This window comes from Spodoptera frugiperda, chromosome 1 (assembly GCF_023101765.2).
Source record: "Spodoptera frugiperda isolate SF20-4 chromosome 1, AGI-APGP_CSIRO_Sfru_2.0, whole genome shotgun sequence".
Lineage (NCBI taxonomy): Eukaryota > Metazoa > Arthropoda > Insecta > Lepidoptera > Noctuidae > Spodoptera > Spodoptera frugiperda.
Window position 1 is genome coordinate 10,419,689 of NC_064212.1, and position 20,755 is coordinate 10,440,443.

At 34.4% G+C, this 20,755-nt stretch overlaps 5 protein-coding genes, 1 long non-coding RNA gene and 2 other non-coding genes across 9 annotated transcripts in view; 3 read left to right on the forward strand and 5 right to left on the reverse strand.

Moving 5' to 3' along the window:
* Positions 1-7,444, reverse strand: part of LOC118273331 (mitoguardin) — a 57,103-nt gene extending 49,659 nt beyond the window's left edge. Inside the window, exons 1-3 of the mRNA XM_050695273.1 lie at positions 7,175-7,444; positions 6,644-6,800; positions 6,192-6,329 (exon numbers count right to left, since the gene is read on the reverse strand). Of these exons, the coding sequence (XP_050551230.1) occupies positions 6,192-6,329; positions 6,644-6,800; positions 7,175-7,273 (394 nt within the window). The 5' untranslated portion in view covers positions 7,274-7,444. The remainder of the gene's footprint in view (positions 1-6,191; positions 6,330-6,643; positions 6,801-7,174) is intronic.
* LOC126910965 (uncharacterized) overlaps positions 1-20,755 on the forward strand; it is a 104,388-nt gene that overhangs the window by 70,878 nt on the left and 12,755 nt on the right. The gene's annotated exons all lie outside the window — the stretch shown is intronic.
* Positions 872-943, reverse strand: Trnap-agg (transfer RNA proline (anticodon AGG)). Its single transcript has one exon. It is a non-coding gene; the product is annotated as a tRNA-Pro (tRNA).
* Trnap-ugg (transfer RNA proline (anticodon UGG)) lies at positions 2,069-2,140 on the reverse strand. Its single transcript has one exon. It is a non-coding gene; the product is annotated as a tRNA-Pro (tRNA).
* LOC118273738 (F-box only protein 42) lies at positions 7,729-10,301 on the forward strand. Its single transcript, XM_035590880.2, has 3 exons — positions 7,729-8,058; positions 8,144-9,360; positions 9,473-10,301. Exons 1-3 carry the CDS (start codon positions 7,899-7,901, stop codon positions 9,944-9,946), a joined length of 1,851 nt encoding a protein of 616 aa, XP_035446773.2. The 5' UTR covers positions 7,729-7,898; the 3' UTR covers positions 9,947-10,301.
* Positions 10,289-13,435, reverse strand: LOC118273730 (pre-mRNA-splicing factor syf1 homolog). The gene is made up of 2 exons (XM_035590867.2): positions 13,222-13,435; positions 10,289-12,866 (listed from the first exon to the last, which is right to left on the reverse strand). The coding sequence occupies exons 1-2, from the start codon at positions 13,258-13,260 to the stop codon at positions 10,383-10,385; spliced, it is 2,523 nt and encodes an 840-aa protein (XP_035446760.1). The 5' UTR covers positions 13,261-13,435; the 3' UTR covers positions 10,289-10,382.
* LOC118273728 (zinc finger CCCH domain-containing protein 13) lies at positions 13,741-18,409 on the forward strand. The gene is made up of 9 exons (XM_035590863.2): positions 13,741-14,412; positions 14,504-15,774; positions 15,861-16,021; positions 16,331-16,418; positions 16,515-16,741; positions 16,827-16,922; positions 17,086-17,203; positions 17,280-17,623; positions 17,756-18,409. The coding sequence occupies exons 1-9, from the start codon at positions 13,856-13,858 to the stop codon at positions 17,969-17,971; spliced, it is 3,078 nt and encodes a 1,025-aa protein (XP_035446756.2). The 5' UTR covers positions 13,741-13,855; the 3' UTR covers positions 17,972-18,409.
* Positions 18,322-19,838, reverse strand: LOC118273750 (probable alpha-aspartyl dipeptidase). 2 transcript variants are annotated; one of them, XM_035590901.2, is made up of 4 exons: positions 19,734-19,838; positions 19,318-19,527; positions 18,668-19,228; positions 18,322-18,535 (listed from the first exon to the last, which is right to left on the reverse strand). In XM_035590901.2, the coding sequence occupies exons 2-4, from the start codon at positions 19,416-19,418 to the stop codon at positions 18,460-18,462; spliced, it is 738 nt and encodes a 245-aa protein (XP_035446794.2). In that variant the 5' UTR covers positions 19,419-19,527; positions 19,734-19,838; the 3' UTR covers positions 18,322-18,459. The 2 variants fall into 2 exon arrangements, with proteins under 2 accessions (XP_035446794.2, XP_035446795.2); XM_035590902.2 differs by having other exon boundaries at positions 19,708-19,824.

Here is a 20,755-nt window from a genome sequence, read left to right on the forward strand (position 1 = left end):
CAGAAGCTTTCCCTTGAGATCCCCGAGGAAACGTTTGTTTACTAAACGGGTGCAATCGTCGGGATCAGCGACTTAGCTTTGTGTATCTTGGAAAATGTCTTCTTGTACAAGCTTAAACATTTTAATATTTGTCAAACATATACCTAAGAAAATGTTTCTTTATAATATTCATCGTAAAATTTAAGCAGTCGGGACCCATTCTAAATATAAAGACTTTGTGCATACGGCTGGCTTTCTAGAATGGGTCCCGACTGCTTAAATTTTACGATGACTTTCTTGTTTTAGGGTTTTTTCATTTTAATATTATAAAGAAACGCAGTCGGGTTTTTTAGTTTTTTAAATTACCTTTTTTTATTTAATTTTTTTTTAGTTTTATTATTTTTTTATTTTAATATTATCTAGTGTCACTCTCACAGTAAATACGAATCAAACGACCCCTATCAAGCGGAAATCCATCGAGTCGTTCAGGCTAGAGAGCGAGAAATATTCGAATTTGGCGCCAAAAATCCGCCATTTTGTTTTTTTATTATTTTGATATATCCAGTGTCACTCTCACAGTAAATACGAATCTAACGACACCTCTCAAGTCAAAATCCATCAAGCCGTTTGGGCTGCAGAGCGTGCCAAACAATTATACATACATACATACATACATACATACATTCGAAAAGCATAACCCTCCTTCTGGCGCAGTCGGGTAAAAAGATTGCGTACACCATACACCCACAACCTACACCAGTAGTGGCCAAACTGAATTTAAGAAAAAAAAGTTTACCTCGTGTTTTTTAGGAAAACAATCAAATATTAACTAAAAATAATCTAAAAAGTAAAGTTATTCTAAATAATATTTTAAAAAAAAGCAAAAAGATTTGGGCTCGTCCGGGATTTGAACCCGGGACCTCTCGCACCCTAAGCGAAAATCATACCCCTAGACCAACGAGCCGGTGAGAGATACGTCGAAATTATTGTACTGTATCCACAATTAACAATGTTTCATGTATTAATAAAGTAGTATAGATAAGATAATAATTCAACACCAATAATAACGAACTCGAATGAAAATAGTACTCAGTTATCAAAATACATACAACGCTTCAAATGTTCCTAAAAGCGCCATCTATTGAGCAGTAGGATAACAACAGTATTTATTCTAAAACTAAAAATATATTCGTCGTCATTTTTATTATTTGATGTTTCCTGACTATTTATAATGTTTTAAATAAACATTTAGCACCTAAAGAAAACACTATTTACCTTAATAGGCAAACATTTCGCACGCCAACTTTAATGGTGATTTGAGTAGGTAGCGTTTATTGTTGTCGTAAAGATATGACAGGTGTTAAAATCGTCGAATAGGAGTTGTTTTATGGTCTGCCCTTGAGATTAAGGACGTTTCACAATAGGGAGTCGCGGTGATTCGAGATATAGATCGACTTATCTCGCAATCAGTCGTCATCCTTTGGGTTGTGTCAGTAGGTCGGCACGTGCCGGGAATAAGGAGTTGTTCACACCAACTCGAGTCCCTACTCGATAGTCCCTTGAGTATCGATTACGGCTATTGTCCCGTCACTAGAAAGTGTGACTATGAATATTGTAAAGTTCATTACGATTTGATTTGTTAAAATCGTTCATAATGAAATTACGCAATATTAATACTGACTTAGTATTATTAGCTACATTCCCAAAGAGTACACTGTTTTTTTTTTCTTAGTAACAGTAGGTACCTACGCTACACTACGTGTCATTGTACTTTCAGGTTTTTTGCTGATTTTTTTGTAGAGCTAGCAAAGATTACTGATTCCAGTCCATGTTCGGTAAATGACATGGCAAAAAAATAACTAAAAAGTATGAAAAACAATATTAATTGTGGACTGTGTACATTCAGTACATTGCAGAGTTAATAAATTCTGTGTATTTCTTCATTTTAGTACCGAAATATATTATAATAAAATATGCCAAAAATACTTTATAATAATAATTATATAATTATAATTATTACTATTTCATTACCATTAAACTAAAAGTCTAGAAAAACATTTAAACAAACACCAAAAGAAAAACAAAAAGCGGGCTCGTCCGGGATTTGAACCCGGGACCTCTCGCACCCAAAGCGAGAATCATACCCCTAGACCAACGAGCCACATTATTTCAAGGCGAATTTAGCGATCGCTTCTGGCCGTTAGTTACAGTCGCTTACGTCATTATTGATAACGGAGTATTTGCGGTGAAAGGCAGATAATTTTCTAATATTGTACTTGTACACGTTCAAACAGTAGTTCGACTAAGCAATAGGTACTTTACGTAGTTTACAAAGCGTAACTAATGTTCCAGTTTGTGTAAATGCCATCAGATATTGTTTCCAGTCGGCAAATGTTGCGTTATCTAAGCTGAAACCTTGACATTCAAACGTTATGGAAAGGAAAGTGGTATTTCCTGTTACGATTATGTCTCAATTATATTATACAAGCGTTCATCTGTTATTGCTACTGGTAGTAATGGTGCAGATAGCTGCTAATTGTCTATTAGCGTTTGTTCAAGTCAAAATGGATGGGTAGAATTAGAAGCCTATAGAATCCACATTAACTTATCATCGTAAGGTTTTTAAATATCTTAGCCTTAGGTATTGAGGGGCCTTAGGTATTATGCTATAAAACCTTGTAATAAGTAGTTAAATAAATAAACGCTTAATAATGAAAATACCTTAGATTATCTGCCTTAGGGAGAATCTTCGTAAAAAATGTTTTCTACTAAAAAGATAAAACCAATACAGTAGTTCCAAAACCTTTTATAAGTTTGCTAAGTAAATAGGAAACTAAAAACCTCAAACAAACTTAGACCTTTATAGCTCTCATACCTACATAGTTAAAAAAAAATATTGTCATTGTTTACCTGGTCATAATAACTTTAGTGGGTCAAGGTGAGTTCAGCTCGGCGGGCTGACATCAGAACCAGGTGCTGACGTCACGAATGAATTTAAAATATTAATGCTGCGAATAGTTCCATTAATACCCAGGTTGGCAGGTACCTTGAAATTGCTATGATCGGATAATCGTTGCTAGATGGTATGTACTAATTACTTGTCCATTGGCTATTAGATAGGTACTTTCATACTTTAGCTCTGCATTTCTTTGTTTTTGCCTTGTTTTACGAACAATGCAATGCTAAGTAAGCAGTAAGCACAATGGTTTGAGTTTGATCTCGAAAAAAAAAACAAAGTATTACTTATTAGAGTTTATGTTTCTGATATACCTAATACCTATCGTGACAGGGGAAAAGTACCTATATAATCTGTATGTTGTCTTGTTTACATTGAGTTAAACCTTTTTTTTTCCAGCGCTTTATTCTGTTCGGCTCCATATTGAACACTGAATTGACAAATGTCTGTATACCGTCTGGGTACCGGTGATGCGACTTTATAGGTCTATCTCAATACTTGTTTATATACTTGAGTATACTTCCTTGAAGGTAAGGCTCGTAAACTATGGACCTAATGAGGAACAGAGGTGTCTGACTGTTGTTTAGACGCTAGTCGTAAATGATGAGGTCATTAACCTACGTCTTTAACTTTCTGGTCATGCCTACAGCCTAGCAATCACTATGAAGTCCGTTCCGAAGATTTAAAGATGGCGTGCGTGATGGCTGATAACGATATGATTAATTAAACATCGTTATCGTTTTAATCTGCAGAGGTAGGCTGTATGTTAGTATGTAGGTTTCATTTTGTTGAATATGTAAGGTATATAGGTTGAATTATAAAAATAGGTAAGATAAGATGTGTATCATTGCGGACTCTGTACTGTGAAACTGATAGTTTCCTATTTCTAGGTAGGTACGCACGAAGGTTTTTTTAAGGGGGAAAACCATCCAATGCCTTCTCCTCCGAGAGGGAGTGTCAGACTCTTACTGACCAAAAACCACCCCGTTCTTATTTCTGCCCATCGAGCCAGATCCCCGGTAAACCCGCTAGGTAGTCCGCAGCTCCGGATCAAGCATTAGCCCTACTGGGCCCCTTCTGTGGTGGATGCACGAAGGTTTTCACTTTTTCCCTTTTTCCGTCGGAGTCACTTGGGGTTAGTAGAATAACAGCGCAAGGCCCTGTCTTGCACATGCTGAATTGGTCCCATTTCACCGCTAACAAAATACACGCATTGTCAAATTTTTGCTGTATCTACTGGTCATTGCTCTTTTTTTGCATGTGAAATCAATTTTTGTACTATCTTTCTTCCTTTTCTTTTTTTTAGAATAAATAAAACAAGATGAAAATCTGCGAATATTCTGCAGCTAGTCTCAAATCCCTGCGTGGAAGACTCTTAAGTGTACTGAGGTCATAGACAGAGTAGCAATTAGATTAGAATCATAACGAAGCTTTATTAAATTACCTACTTACCTACACAATTCACATCACCTCATTCAAGGCTCGCTAGATATAGACGTGATTTAAATAAAACGGTATGTGGTGTAGGTAGGTAGGTACTATACCTTTTATGTCTACTATCATACTACGATTAGTCAGAGTCACAGGTAGTATAGTCATAACTGGACTCTGACGACATTAAAAGATGTAAAAGTAGAAATACAATTAGGTTCCTAAATTTTCTAATTCGGACTTTGGGACATTATCCGCTATACTTACTTTTTTTTCTTCAATGAAGTATGAAGTATAATACGAAACTGAATAAGCTATTTTAGTTTCCATATTAGGTATCATTGAAGTATTTATCATATATCATATAATGACTTTACCTCCCATGACTCCAATTTTACCTAGGCTGTGCCCTACCTAGCTATAAAGAAAATAGTTTTAATTTCACGCTAGGACCTTAATGTATGTAAAATAAATATTATTATAGTATGCACTGGCACATAAGGTAGTCATATGTGTCGTCATAATAAATGGAAGTGTCTTGTTATGTCTCATAATTCTTGAGACAATTGGAATATTTTTAAATTATTATCATAAAACATGAATGCAGGTATTAAACAAAGCTCATTTTCTACCGGAGATGGCATAGAATTATCTATAACAGGTATGACTATTATTTTAATCGTGGTATGTTTTGCTTTCATATCTGGGCCTCAGGTGCGTATTCTTATGTGCATAGCATAACATTTAATATAATAATATTTTCTTTATAATATCTTGAATAGTGAATGGAATCAGTCATGCAGAATTAATCATTTATGTTCTAAAATTCTACCTCATTATAAATAATAGTCACCAGTAAAAACAAATATCGAACAGATATCAAACGTCACTAGGAACAGATTTTAACTAGATATCAAGATACATATATACCAAGTATAAAGACATTAAGACTTGGGTCGATAAATAGGTCAATTTCAAATGGCACAAAGTAATATTACATCATAGAATTCATAGATATCGTAGGCGCATGAGGTCTGAATCAAGAAATACACATGTATCATCATCAACCTTTGACAGATCTAATAAAAGAAGAAATTGGCCAGGCGTGCGCTTAATTTGTAATACGTAGTTAACTGTACTGTAGACGAATGCAATCAATATCTTTCAATTTATGTAGGTATTTGGCATTTTCATTAATAAATAAAAATAAATACGCAAGCAACGAATACTTTCGTAAGTTAGCCAAATAAAAAATTAACATCCTTGAAGGATATGGAAAAAGTTTCATATTTATAGTAATTCAATTACGTTGTAAAATACTTATTAATAATACAATTATAATCTAATTTTACATTTTATGCGAATATTTTATTTTATTTACTTTTACAAGTAAAGCGGCATCTAGATTATAATATGTAAACTATAACCACTCTAAGAAAGCTACTTTGCCATGTAATTTTGCTACTCAATAAGAGATGGCGCTGCAAAATTTTTGTTACATCCCCTCTTGTGCATGTTTTTTAATTAATTAAATACCAAACTTATTTATTATAAATCCAAATATTAAACCATTAAAACAAACCAAAATTAAATATTCGGTTAAGATCAAAACCAAGCAATGAAATAGTAAAAATATAAAAATATGAAAAATTAACACCATATGTAAAAACGTTAACATATGTGGTCAAATTAAGATAATTTCTTTTTGGACTCTCAATTTGAACGAGTTCTCAAAGCTTTAAATATAATAATAAATTCTTTAAGAAAATATTATTTTATTTATGCTTCTCCCTAACAGATGGCGCTGTACTAAATTATGACTTACCCATAACTCCAAGTTGCTGAGGTGATAACGGCGCAGCGTCTCCAGCTCCTGAACCGATGGATCCTGATGCGAGGGACAACCGTTCACTAAAGCCCAAAGGGCTGCTACGGCCACCACTGCTAGCTACTGATCCCATTCCTGAGGAATAAGTTATTATTAAACCTCTTTTCAATCTGCTTCATTTGAGGGGTATAATTTTCAATGCTACATATTATTATTTGTTTTGTTCTCTATGATATAATGCATTAAATCTATAGGTACATTCTTATTACTTTTGTTTCATTTATTTGTTACACTGATATGCAAATTAGTTCTTCTAATTATCCTTTAATACACTACCACAACATTACTTACTATTTACTCTAAATAGGAGTATTCTTATTTACTTTGAAATATTTGTTTGAACTTAACTTACTCTGAACATTATATAATTAACTTTTAACTTAAATTACCTCCGTTAGGACTTCTCATTCGGGAGATTCTCTTATTAATAGCCCTTTGGATCCGGGGATTAATTATGGGTTTGGCTCGTCGCCTGGCTAAATACCTTGACAGCACACCAACTACTACTGCACTTGTACCTACAACTCCTAAGCTCCATAGTACAACCTGGAAAGTAGAAATAGGAACAGGTAACATAAATGAATTACACAAAAAAAAAAATACACAAAGTATCTATGAATTTATTTTTACAATTAAGGTCATTGTTATTACTACAGCACAGAGCTACACATACTCATGCACGCTTGACCCTGTAACTTGTACTTAGGCACATCACAAGTGACCTTTAAACTAGTAATTTGTTTGATCACATTAGTTTCACATCTTGTTCCTTTATGTTTACTTATTATAACACCAGATATATGTACTAGAATTTGTTGTTATTCTCATGCTTTACACAATGCCATCAATTAAATAATAATAGAAGTACTACATTCATACAGATTTGAATATTATCCATCATAATACCATATAATACTGACCTTCTGAGAAGTTGTTAACTGGACCTCATTAAAAGATATAGCTCGGTGCCAATGTTTTAATTTATCTATCAACGGACTAGCTTGTATCAACAGCTGCATGATTGAATATTTAATTTAATATACACTGTGTGAAAAGTCTCTTTTATCCTATTATTTACAACGCTGATATAATCACGGTTCTTTTAGGTTATCTGTCAAAACACCACTTTTGTCCAGAAGATTTTTTAGGACACTCTACACTTACGATGAGAGCAGTTTATAAAACTTTTTTTATTTATTTCATTAGAGGATTATAAGTAAACAAAGAACTAATTAACGCATTGTTGTTTATCGCGTTCAATACAATTTTAAATATTCGCGCTTTCTTCATTCATGTCAATATATGACAGATCCAGAGATCTGTCTATGGAAACGCATGACAAGTAAAGACCACAACGAATGCTACATGAATTTGATTGTAATACAGCACTACTCATTGACAAAAGTTCTCTTTTTAGTAACTTTGGCATCTTACAATGTTGTCAACTGTCATGCTTACCTAAAAACATCCAAATGTCATCAAGAGCACAAAATTTGTCAAATTCTGTCTTCAAATTCAATCAATTACAATTTACAATTCAAGAAATCTCAATGTTTTCAATTTGGAGTCCAAACATTTTGCCGATATTTCTCCTAATCAAAGTAATGTGATGAACACAGAATAGTTAACTCACCCAATAAAAAAATGGATGTTATTCACCAATCTTTGAGTCAGCAAACTTTGCAAAGCACCATTGAAGATCTTCCAGATGAAGTGTTAGAATTTATTTTGGGGTTTTTGCCACCTTATAAAGATTTACAAAATTGTATGATAGTTTGTAAACGGTGGTACAATTGTTCACAAAGTAAGTTGAATGTTTCTTTATCATAATGGCTGTTTTGTTTTATCATATTGTTGCGATTTTTGTTAACCACTCATTTATTTTTCAGATGTCTTACACAAAACATCAATAAAATTGATAAAAGCCGTGGGAGAGTTTAAAGTATTATGGAAAAATATAACTTCAACTGATATGGTGCCCACTATTACTAAAAGATTTTCACATGCTGCATGTGTACTTGAGAATAACATGTACATATTTGGAGGCTGCACCACTAATGCAACTTCGTTTAATGATCTCTGGAGGTTTGATTTATCCATTAGACAGTGGGTGAGACCCTTGGCTACTGGTACATATCCTGTCCCAAAAGCATATACTTCAATGGTTCATTATAAAGACTGTTTAATAGTTTTTGGAGGGTGGACATATCCCTCACTCTCTCAATATTATCAAAATGTTACAATGTTTAATGAAATCCACTTTTATTGTGTAAATACAAATAAATGGATATTAATAAATGCAACAAACTGTCCTCCACCAATGGCAGGACATTCAGCCTGTATGAAAGGTGATGAAATGGTTGTATTTGGAGGATTAATTATGTCACCGGTTCAAAATCATCAAATTCAATGTTCTAATGATGTGTGGGTTTTAGACGTACCATCACTTACTTGGAGACTACAAGCCACCACTAAACCAAGGCCTGCACCAAGATATGCACAATCACTCATTAGTTTGGATTCAGACAGGTTGATGCTTCTTGGTGGAGTTCAAACATTACGTAACCGCTTTGTGTATAGTGATTGCTGGGTTCTGACAATGAAAGGCCCAGTGTGGACATGGAAAGAACTGGCAGTCAAAAACAAAGAATGGGCCTCTGCTAACATATGGTGCAACCCTGCTTGCAGAGTTGGTGATAAGGTTGTGAGTTTAAGTAGAAGTAGAAATGGTTGGAATAGTGCTAAACCTTTAGTTACATCTGCAGTAAGGTTATCTGCGCTGAGTAGACCTGAAGGAAACCCAATTTCAGTTCGGGTTGAGCAAAGTTTACAAAGACCATTGGATAGGGATCAAAATATAAATGGTAGAAGAGGTGTATTGCCTAGACGACCATTAAACTCACCTAGACAAGAACAGTTGAACCCTAATGATGAACCAGTTGCTGGGCCTAGTAATGAGCATGAAAGAGAAAGGTCTCAACATCAAGCTGGCAATGAAAATAATGCTGACCAGAATGGCCTTGTTGGTGTCAATTCAGATGCAAAACAAAGTAATGGAATAGACATAAGCAAAAAAGATTTGGCTTTGAGAAGAAATAAAAATAAGGTGAGTGGGCATTTCATGTGTTAGTTTAAATTATCTAGTTCCTAATTTGTTGACATCAAAATACATTATCATTCATGATTTCTTTTACTCATTGAATTCTTCTTATTTTCAGAATAAAGGGATGAAAATTGTAAGACAGCTGCAAGAAGCTAATAAGTACAGGATGGCAGCATTTGCATGTGATACATCCCAAAACAATACACCTCCAGAAAATGATCTCATAAATCAAAGACAGATAGCTCACTTAGAAAATAGAAGAGAACAATTGCCTTCTCCCCCTAACCCTCAACCAAGGCAACCTGCAGTAAAGAAAGTCAAGCGAAATACTTTGACTATGCATGTTCTAGACATTTCTACTATAGTTGATGGTAATTCTCTCAATTATGTGGCATGGCTCTGTCCTCGCTTAGGTGAAATGACTGGAGCACCAGAAGAATTAGTTATGTATTCATTAGTGAAGGGAAATGGGGAACTAATAATGTTTGGTGGTGTTCACAATGATATCAGTATTTTAAATTATGCAGAGCATCAAAATATGTACTCAAATTCATTGCATTTTATTACACCACCCAGAGATATCATATAAACCGATGTGTAATACAAAATGTTGCTTTATCTTTACTTTTTAATTTGTGTATATTTTCCTAGATAATTCTAGTTATTTATACCTGCAGACTCTCTGAAATTTTATAATTTAAGTTTCAAATTGTTCAGTTATAGAGAATTTCCTTTTTATAATGTTATAGTTGCAAAGTAAAATATTTGCTTTATATAACTAAGTCACTATCTCAATTCTTCGCCACTAATCCTGTTCTACTTGTACTGTCTCTTAATATCAGCAATCTTAATAATAATGAAATGTGTTCTGTGATTTCTGTTGTAAATATGGCTTATTGTATATGTAACTAAGCTTATGATTAAAAGTTGATTTATTACTAAAAGTTATTTATTATTTAAAAGTCCATTATTATATGATTACAAAAAGGTAACATGAATAAAGACAACTGAAGTGAACTTGCACTTCAGTTGTCTTTCATAAGCCCTCCAAAAACAGCTGCTGGGATTTCTTTTTTCTGAACAGGAGCAACTTCGCCTTCATCTTCACTGTTTTCAGAATCTTCATCAATATCGATTTCATCAGGGTTGACCACTTTATCACCACTTTCTTTAAGACCTTGTGTTTCACCACGCACAAATGCAATATTACCTTTACTTTGAACTGCCATTTCAGCAGCTTTAGCTTCTAACATCCTCATACCATCCTTCATTCCTGGGGCTAAGTCAGAAACTGTACCAGCTGCTTGTGCTGCTGAACTTAACATTTGGGCAGACATCATGTTGACTTGCGTGTTGTATGTAGCCTGAACACTTCGTTTTATTCTCAGCATTTCTCTCATGGTATCTTCATTTCCATGTCTTACTTCAAATTCCTTCCATGTATTCCAAAATTCGGCAGTAATTCTAGGATCACACATTTGGCTACAATGAGCATATATTGCTCGCGCTCGATCAATTTCGCCAAGACGTGTTTCCATTTCAGAAAAGCGAACACACATCTCCCTTGCTTTTTCGTCAGGAAGTGTTTCAATTGCTTTTTCATATATTTGGCGTGTTTTTGGTACACCATAAATTTCAGCAGCTTTCTTAATATAAATATTAAACATTTCAAACATTTCTTCTGGTAGCACAGCAGTTGTCGCTCGTTCGTAAACAGCCATAGCATGTCTTGCTAAACCATGTTCTTCTTCTAATTTTGCATATAGTAAAAATATAGATTTCGCAAATTGTGGTGGACAATGTTCCAGACATTGCTCAAATAAATCTCTAGCTCTTTCAAGTTTTGTGCCTCCATATCTTTTGAGGAATTTTGTTAGATAAGTGTTCCAAATGTCATAAACATTAGGCCATTTAAATAATGCTATACCCTTTTCATAGGCTCGAAAAGCTTCTTCAAAGTAATTGTGTTCCTCTAGGAAGAGACCATAGTTAATAATAATTTGTGGTGTTGCAATTTTTAAATCTATAATATGATCATATACTGCCTTGCATGATTTATATGTACCAAAACTCTCTTCCAAGTCAGCATACATAGACCATACCTTCAAAGATTTATATAACCTCATCTGTACTGTTTCAGTATCATCATGATATGCCACTTTTCTACTGGGTAAAACAGTTGCTTTTTGCATGAGTTTGAGGGCTTCTTCATAGTTCTCATGTCTTATTTCCATTTCTGCCCATTCACACCACACTGATGCCAAATCATCAACTTTAGCATAGTTAACCTGTGTGGCTTTTTCAAAAATAAGTCTTGCATCTTCTATTTGTTCATTTTTTTCATAAAACTTTGCAAATCCAACCCACAAAGTATATAATTTGCCTACAGCAAGTTTAGGATCTACTGTTTGCACAGCCTCAGTGTATGTATCAATAATTTCATGAGGTTTATCTTCATAAAGTTTAACTCTTTTATGCCATTCAGCAACATTGTGTGGGTTTTGTCTCAGAAGTACAGAGTTAAGTAACAGTAATCTTCTTTCCATAAGATACTCAAATCTAGCAAGTCTTAATTCCAGATCAATGTCATCATCTTCAGTGGGGCTTGGCTTTTTGGCAACTTCTTCCATTTTCTTGCTTAAACTAAGTTCTTCAAATTGAGCATATGCATCAAATACTTGTGTAAAGTCCCTTACAGTGGTAACTGTTTGGATAGCTTCTTCATAAATGTCTCTAGCTCTCTCGAATAAACCACTTCTTACATAGTAATCAGCCAGTGAATTCCATAAATGACCTAGTTGATCTGTGTAGCGTCTTAGTCCACCTCTGATAATAGCATCAACATTCAGAGTATGGATTTGATCAGGGTTTTTAGATATAAGCTCACAAAGTTCATTCCAAAGTTGATGGTTTGATTTACCATGTTTAGATTGAAAGTTTTCATTATTGACTATTTGAGCCAATTTCACTGCAGCTTCATCCAATTTGTTTATAGAGATTAAATAATCAATATATTCTTCTGTATCTTCTGGACATAGCTTAAGATACCTTCTAAACACCCTAACAGCTGTTTCAGAAATATCATGCTTTTTCAAGAAATTTAAGTAAAGAGGCCATATTCTGTGATGTTGTGTTATAGGCAAAGCCCTTAGGGCACTATCAAAGGCTTTTCTTGTTATAGTGATCTTACATTGGTCAGTGAGAAAAGTGCAATAGTCCATCCAAATTCTGGGCATTTTATGCATGAATACCAAAGATCTTTCAAAACAATTGTTCACATCTTCAAAACAAGGGTCAGTGATACATTTCCCTCGAATCTGACTTCTTCGTAACTTTAGGTAGTTATACCAAAGTTTAAATGAACCTGGCAACTCTTTTAGAGCTCTCTCATATATCATGTTAATCTCATGTTTCGGAGCAGCTTTCTTATGTTCAATGTATCTAAGCCAGTGTTTTACTGAAAAAGGATTCCTCAAAATCTCCTCTTCATATGGTAAGTCTTCTTCACTCTGTAAATTAAAATAATAATAATATTAATTTCGTTCTTTATAAACAATTGGAGGAGGAGAAATGTTCAGAAGTGGATGTGGATATTTAATAGACAATGTGATTCTTTAATATTGAAAGAACTCACATAAAAATTTAAGGGTACCTAAGGTGTATAGAACCATATACTTCAGAAAGTTGTTAGTAATCAAATAGTTTTACTGGTTGGAATTATTCAACAGATGTAAACAATAAAAAGTATATCCGTGTTTGTTGTCTTATAAGAAAAACAGTTTATTATATTAGGTACTTAATTAATGCTATTGACTTCTGTTTACTCAAAATTAAATAAAACTAATAGGTAAGCACTAAACTTACAAAAAATATGTCGATTTCTTTGCCGTCCAAGAGTGGCATTTTGTACTGCAGGTCAGAGTGCACTAGTTAAACTTCAAAAATTTCAGTGGAATGTTTTTAAAACAACAAATTAACTTAAAAGCGATACAAAGATATAGAATAACAGAAACAGTATCTTATTCTTTATTAGGTTTAGGTTAGCTTTTTCTGTGACATTCATAGATTCAACTGTCTCATTCTCATTCACTCAGTTTCGTTAGTTCATTCACGTGAATGAACATGAATGATGTGCACCACAGATACACGATTGATACTATTTGAGTATTTGATACGAAACTGTTAAAAATAATCAGTGTCTATAATAATATGTATTACTAACAAACAGGAATTACTAACGATTGGGCTTACAAATTACTAAAATCATAATATTACAGTTTTGTAAACAAATTATGTCATTGCTTTGGCAGTATAGTCATTGCTCGTTGCCGTTTCAATGAAAAAAGAGAAGAATTAGAAATGTCTTTGATAAAATTTTGACTTTTGTTTGACTAATTTGACCATAAACAACAATAACAATGGCTGCTCTTTTAGCACCGGTGGAAATGTGTGTTTTTAATCGCTTTTAGTTGTGTGAGACCGATGTGTTTTCTTTATAATGTCAAAACAAGGAAAAAGAAAAATTACTGTCGAATTACCGAAGTCAAAAGATCTAGCTAATAGACCTAGTGTTTTTGAGCGACTCGGCACTAAGAAATCTAGCGCTAAAAAAACAACTGAACATTGTAGACAGTGGGCACAAAACGGCAGTTGTGCTTACGGTAAAAGTTGTAAATTTGCATCAACTCATACGTTAATAAGTCCATCGAAGCAACGTGCTGCAAATAAAGATAGCGAACATAAACGTGTCATAAAAGATGATCCTAAGAGTAGACTTCATTCGACCGTTGTTGTGCGTTCAGGGCGCAGTCCAGATGGTGAAATTGACAACTGGGATCAAAATGACCTAGAATACGCAGATACAGACGTCCTTGAAAAAAGACGACAGCAACTGCAACGTGAGTTAGAGCTGCAATTGAAAATGGACTCTAATAAAGATATGCGTAAAGATAAAAAGAAAACTATGTCGAGCACATCTTCTTCACGAAGCTCTAGTTCTTCCAGCGTATCATCTTCGTCATCAGACAATAGCTCTTCGTCATCATCTTCTGGCAGGTAATGAGTAGTGTAAATTCTTTATTTTGTACGAAGTTTTAGTATAGAAATATACCTAAATATTTTAATATTTATTTTATTATTGTTATAGAGAGGCAAGGCGGAAGGTAAAGAAGGGAAAACTTAAAAGAAATTCCAGTTCATCATCAGATGGTGATGCTCCATCTAAAAAAAAGTTTATTAAAAATGATTCATTAAAGAGAGACAAAAGTGAGCCTAAGAAAGCAGCTTCGAAAAAAGATGACAGGATTCTTAAAAAGCAAGAAACTGCTAAGAAGAAAACCGTTAATAAATCAACTATTGGAAAGAAATCACTATCGCCAGGTAAGAAATCTGGTGGAACACCTCCTATTACAACAAAAAGCTTAGCTAAAAGTACAATAAAACATGGGAAATCTCCTCCAAGAAGAGATAGAAACAGAAGTGTTTCTCCTCATAGTGTTAGAGAGAGAGATAAAGATAGAGATCGCACTAAAGAAAAAGAAAGGGAGAAAGACAGGGAAAAGGAACGTGACAAGGAAAAGGATCGTACTAGAGTTCGTAGTAGATCCCCAAGAAAAGCAAGATCTAGATCTCCAAGACAGCATTCTTCTCATTCTAAAGATATAAGAAAAAAAGAAAGTTCAGAGCGCAGTAGACCTGTCTCCCCTAAGAAACAAACTCGTCGAGATGGCAGTGTAGAAAGACATAGAAAGAGGTCTGCAAGTAGAGACAGGGACAGAGGACGTGATCATAAAGATAGATCATTGGAAAGAAGAAAAGATAAACATGATGACAAAGACAGACATGACAGAAAGGACAGAGGTCGCGATAGGAATAAGGATAATAAAAGAGATGATAGTAAGAGAAGAGGCAGAGATAGAGGATTAGGTGGAAGAGGTGGGGCTGATAAAGGATTAGAGAAACCTAACAAACCTATGGAACGACTTCTTCCAAGACCAGAAGAACGCTTGGCTGCTTTAGCTGCAATTTCTAACAGAGCACTTGATATTGACAAAAATTCATCCACATCTAAAGATCGGCAGGATTCACATTCTGAAAGAGGTGGTCGTAAGCAGGACAGGCTTGAAAGAGATCGTTCTACTAAAAGGGATAGGTTGGATAGCTTGGACAGAGATCAAGGTGACTATGAAATGGAACGTCAATATGATAATGATCGCAACTTGGATCATTATGATAGAGTAGATGATCGATATGATGATGGTGCTAGAGAAGACGACAGGTCTCCAGGTTACAATATGCAGGGTCGGGATAGACATTATGATTCTGGTTATGATATGGCAGGACCTCCAAGGGGGTATCCTGAAGATGATGATAGGTTATATGGTGAACATATGGGTGAAAGGAGGGGTGTTGATATGGGTAAGAATGGTGCTTGTGTTTTGATTGTGTAAAATGAGCCATGGGCACTCTGTCTTCTTTTTCCATAATTCCACTTTATTTTAAAGGTTATGATGACCGCCGACCTCATCGCGATCGCTCTTGGGAAGGACGCTCTGGATCCATGGACCGTGAGCGTTATATGCATCCTCATAAAGAATGGGATAATGATGACTACCGCCCAGGAGAATGGGGTCGTGAACGACACTGGCAAATGCATGATGCACAGGTAATTATTTTTAGATTATTGTATCATTACCTACATGTTAAAAATTCTACAGATTTATTCTCAAATAAAATTTTAATAACGATTTTTTTCTAATTCTGCTATAGGTGAGTTTATACTATCAAACTTTGTATCGGAATGAACCAATTGATTACCGTAAAGACAATAAAAATCCTTGTCCTATTCTATCCCACCTATTCCTTGGCTGTCCTTACCCTCACTTTGGTATGTTAAAGTTAATCATTTTTAAATTATTATTAAAATGTTTTGAATTATACAACTCAGTATACCTAACAAACTATGCAATTTTAGATGAACGAGTGGGGTGATAAGGAACCTGATGTAGATGCTTGGCACCATAGAGGCCATCCTCCTGGACCTCACCGTGGACGAATGCATGGTAAGTCCGAATAATGCGAACTTGTTAAATCTAAATACTAATGTGAATCTTACTTTATTTATCAGAAACGAATCTACTATAAATTCGTCATTTCAGATGATTATGGCCGTGGAATGCGAATGGATCTCGCTCGAGGCGATGGTAATAAAAGACGTGCTCCCAGGAATGAACCAGAACAAACAGCTAAAGAAACCCCACCACCTGCTACACAAGCTCCAACTACAGCACCACCACGTCCAGAAGCTGAAGTTGATGATAAACCTATTCCTGATGATCTCAGTGAGATAAGTGATGACCCTGATGACATACTTAATAGAGAAGATGTAAGCCAATTTATAAATAATTGTAATTTTTGCTTTATAAAACCATTTCTTTTTGCAAATCATTGTAATTCACTTTTTGATTCAGATGGCAGATCAAATAATAGATGAAGATAGCCAAACTGCTTTGCCCAATGATGAAATTATGTCTAAGCCAGAAGTTTCTGAAAAAGAGTCTACTCAGGTATGCAATATTTCATCTAAATCGATATCTTGATCAGCGTAAGGTGGTTAAATAGGAAGTCTACTTGGCATCACAATTTACTGACTACTAATAGAATGGTTATTATGGTAAAATAAACCATTTACTATTTGATATATTAAAATAGCGCTTTTGCTGTTTCTAGGATACAAGTGGTGCTGCAGAAGAAAAAGATTCCCAAGATGCTAAGGATGATGAAGATGTTGCTAATTTAGATTTTGAGGAGATTTCTGATGGAGAATTAGAAGAAGAACGCACAAGAGGTAATTTAACATAATTTGATTCAGACATTCAATTGAAATTTAAAGGCCTAAATATAATGATAAATGTTTTTTTCAGCTGGATTAGGTGATGCTCTCGGAGTTGATTGGGCTAGTTTAGTAGCAGATGTTCGTCGAAGGGAACAAACTGGGGTTTCATCTGGCGGTGCTCGCGATCGTTGGAGACCGGAACGAGTTCTCGCTCGCCTTGGGCTTTCCATAAATATGGCTGGAAAAGATGTAGTTCAAGATGTTTTACAGAAAAATGCCGAAAGTCTCGAATCAGAAAAGAAAAAGCAAATGCAATCATTAGAAAATTCTGATCAGAAAGACACAATTGAACAGAATGGTATCCATGAAAATGAAACTAAAACAGAACCTGTCCCTGATGTTTCCACATTACACCCTGTTGCTGCCATTCAGGTCTGTACAGGATTATCTCTTTGCTTTTAGTGATTGCTATCTTGATTGGTAAACTTGAGATTTTGGTTTGAAAGTTGTCAATTTCGATAATTTACTTATTAGGTAGAGCTAATATAATTTTTATTATTTTAGGTGGCTTTGGAAAAGAGAAAGCGCCAGCGCGCTGTTTTATTTGGATCTGGTTGTGAAATAACGCGTGGCTTGAGTGCACGTCGAGATTTGGCACTAAGGCGATACCTATGTCATTTACCTACAGCTGAAAGGACAGGGCAATCCCGTGTGACACCACAACCCTCATTGTTCCATGCTGCTAGATCTTTGCTGCTGCATGCTCCAGTCACAGGCTGACATTAACTTTTAAACTTGAATATTCAGTGTTTAGACTAGACAAGAAATGAACTTATAGTGCAATATTCAAATACAATATTGTTTGTAAAAAGTGGTTATTAAATCTTTAGTAAAAACTGGTGGATTGAAATACAATATACATACAGCTGTTAATAGCAGCTGATAGTGATAACTGTGGATTTTAAGTGGTTTTGTGGTATAGGTACTCTCATGGCACAATTGAAAAAGTGAAACAATAAAATACCTAATTGATGAACTACTCAAATTAGGAGCAGACTCTGGATGATATAGGATAAGTGCATAGTGTTTTCAAGGCATTATATTTTTGTTCCTATATTGACATCAAATAATTATATTTCTTTTCACTAAAATATTTTATTAATCAGTGTAATTGGCATAAGAACAAATAATATTATTATACTCAGTACAAAAATAAAATGTTTATTATTGATGTCTCCTGCGCGATAATATAATGGATCTCGCAACATCTAAAATTCTTTATCTTGTTGTAATAAAAATGACACATCTGTATCTGGAGCAATAATCAAAGGTTTCTTGTCAGTCCTAGAAAAATAGAAGTTTTATTATTATTTCAAAAATAAATTGTATCATCCTTCATTCTCAGTAAACACACATAAAAATGTAATGTGTAATGTACCATGCATTACACATTACATTTTTATTATAGGTACTCACTTTTGGAATAGAACTGCACCAGCAATTCCTTTTATTGTCAATTTATACCCATCAACGTGCAACATTGATCCCTCTTTTAACCCCAGCACAGGGTTACAATGAGCAGTCTCTAGATATTCATAGATTCTTTGGTCTCTTGTTTCACCCTTGTGTGTCTCACTAATTACATCAATATAATGAGGGTTGATATTGAAAGGGACAATACCAATGGCTTCAAAAGTAGGCGGATACACTATGGGCATGTCATTTGTAGTATGAATGCTTTTAGTGGCAACATTAGTTCCAGCACTACTGCCAATGTATACAAGGCTGCCTTCATGAACTCTATCTCTGATAACCTGAATCAGGTTTTTTTCGTACAGTGTTTTCAAAAGAACAAATGTGTTGCCTCCCCCTACAAAAATAGCCTTTGCGCTATTAATTCTATCAATTAAATTGGAGTAACTGTGTAATCCAGTTACAGCAAAACCCCATGGTTCAATAACTTCTTTTATTTTAGCCGTATAACCATCATAGTCTTTTTGAGCAAATGGAATGAAGACTAATTCAGTGACATTATTCCTGAAATAATGATTAAATTTTATCATTTCCACAAAAAATATTGTGTAATATTAAAATATCAATGATTACCACTGAGTATTACGACTTACTTTTCGAGGATATTACATATTTCTTGTTTGGCGAACTCTAACATCGAATATCCATGACAATTGGATGACGATAGTAACAAGGCTTGTCGCTGCGGTGCCATGATTGTCGAAAATGAAGTTGAAACAAAAGTTCTCAACCGTTTAGTTCTCAAATAGGTACAGAGCTTGTGGATTCCAGCCGAATACTGATATGAAAGTTGATAAAGTGGTCTGAAATAGGGCATTGTCTTGAGAAAATTTCTTGACGTTATCAAACGAACGATTATTTTCTTATCAGTTAATGGAGGTGTAAAACACCAGATAAGAAGGAAAGTAATGAAAAAGCTATGGATTATCTTGTTTTATTACTTTTTAAAATAAATAAAAGAATTAGTAAGCAACAGAACTAACCGCTTTGAATATTTTTATTTTTATACCTTGATTGTTGATTTTGTTGATTGATGACATTAATAATTTTCTTACTTTGACACTGACAACATATTATCTGACAATGTTTGACAGTGCATAATAGTACCTTTATGCTGTGTTCAGAAATTATCATTTTACATTTTTATGATGATTCAAGTGCTGAGCTGAATATTTAATTTTTACCACCATTGACGATAAAAAATATAACTAAAAAAAATATTTTGTATAAATTACCAAGTTATATAAAATGTGTTTACATGCATGAGCATTGTCTTTTAATCTAGATTACTAATGGATATGGACATAATGGATATAGGTACACTGGGGTTGCAGATAAAGCGTATTCTAATAAGTTTCCCTGTGACCGCCGCACGGTCGTACATCGTCGTTTTTGAAGATTCTCCTTCCGATGAAAATTCTCACAAGTCTTAGCCCTTGGTAGTTAAACAGATCTGGTAATTAGGTATTTTAGCAGTAAAAAAGGGAAAAGTTATTAATTACAGTGAAACTTGGTTAAGTGGGACCTGGATAAGTGAGACCCATTGACACTGAATTACCTCTATTAATGGGACAAACAACCCTCTTTATCTGGGATTCATTCTTTCGATTTATCATCTTAGTTACCTCTATAACTGAGACAGCAAGTGAATTTTAATGCATAATCCTCAGTAACTGAGGCAACATCGTTTTGTTTGTTGATTTACTTATTCTTATTCATTTATAATGTGCACATAAGGTGTGCCTCTTTATGTGAAATAACCCGTATGTTCACCTCCATTAATGGAACCCTCTGTAAATGAGACAAATTTTTATTTATACCTAATCTGAGACACTGGGTTAGTGGAATACCTCTATAAGTGATACCAATTTGAAGGTCCCTTGATGTCTCACTTAACGAAGTTTCACTGAATTAAGTTACGGCTTAGTCACTATAACTGTTTTACGAGCAACTCGACTTATTATGGAGTTAGAGACTAGTTGAAACTAGTCGAGTTCCTAATTAATTTAGATGACTCATGAAAATTATAAT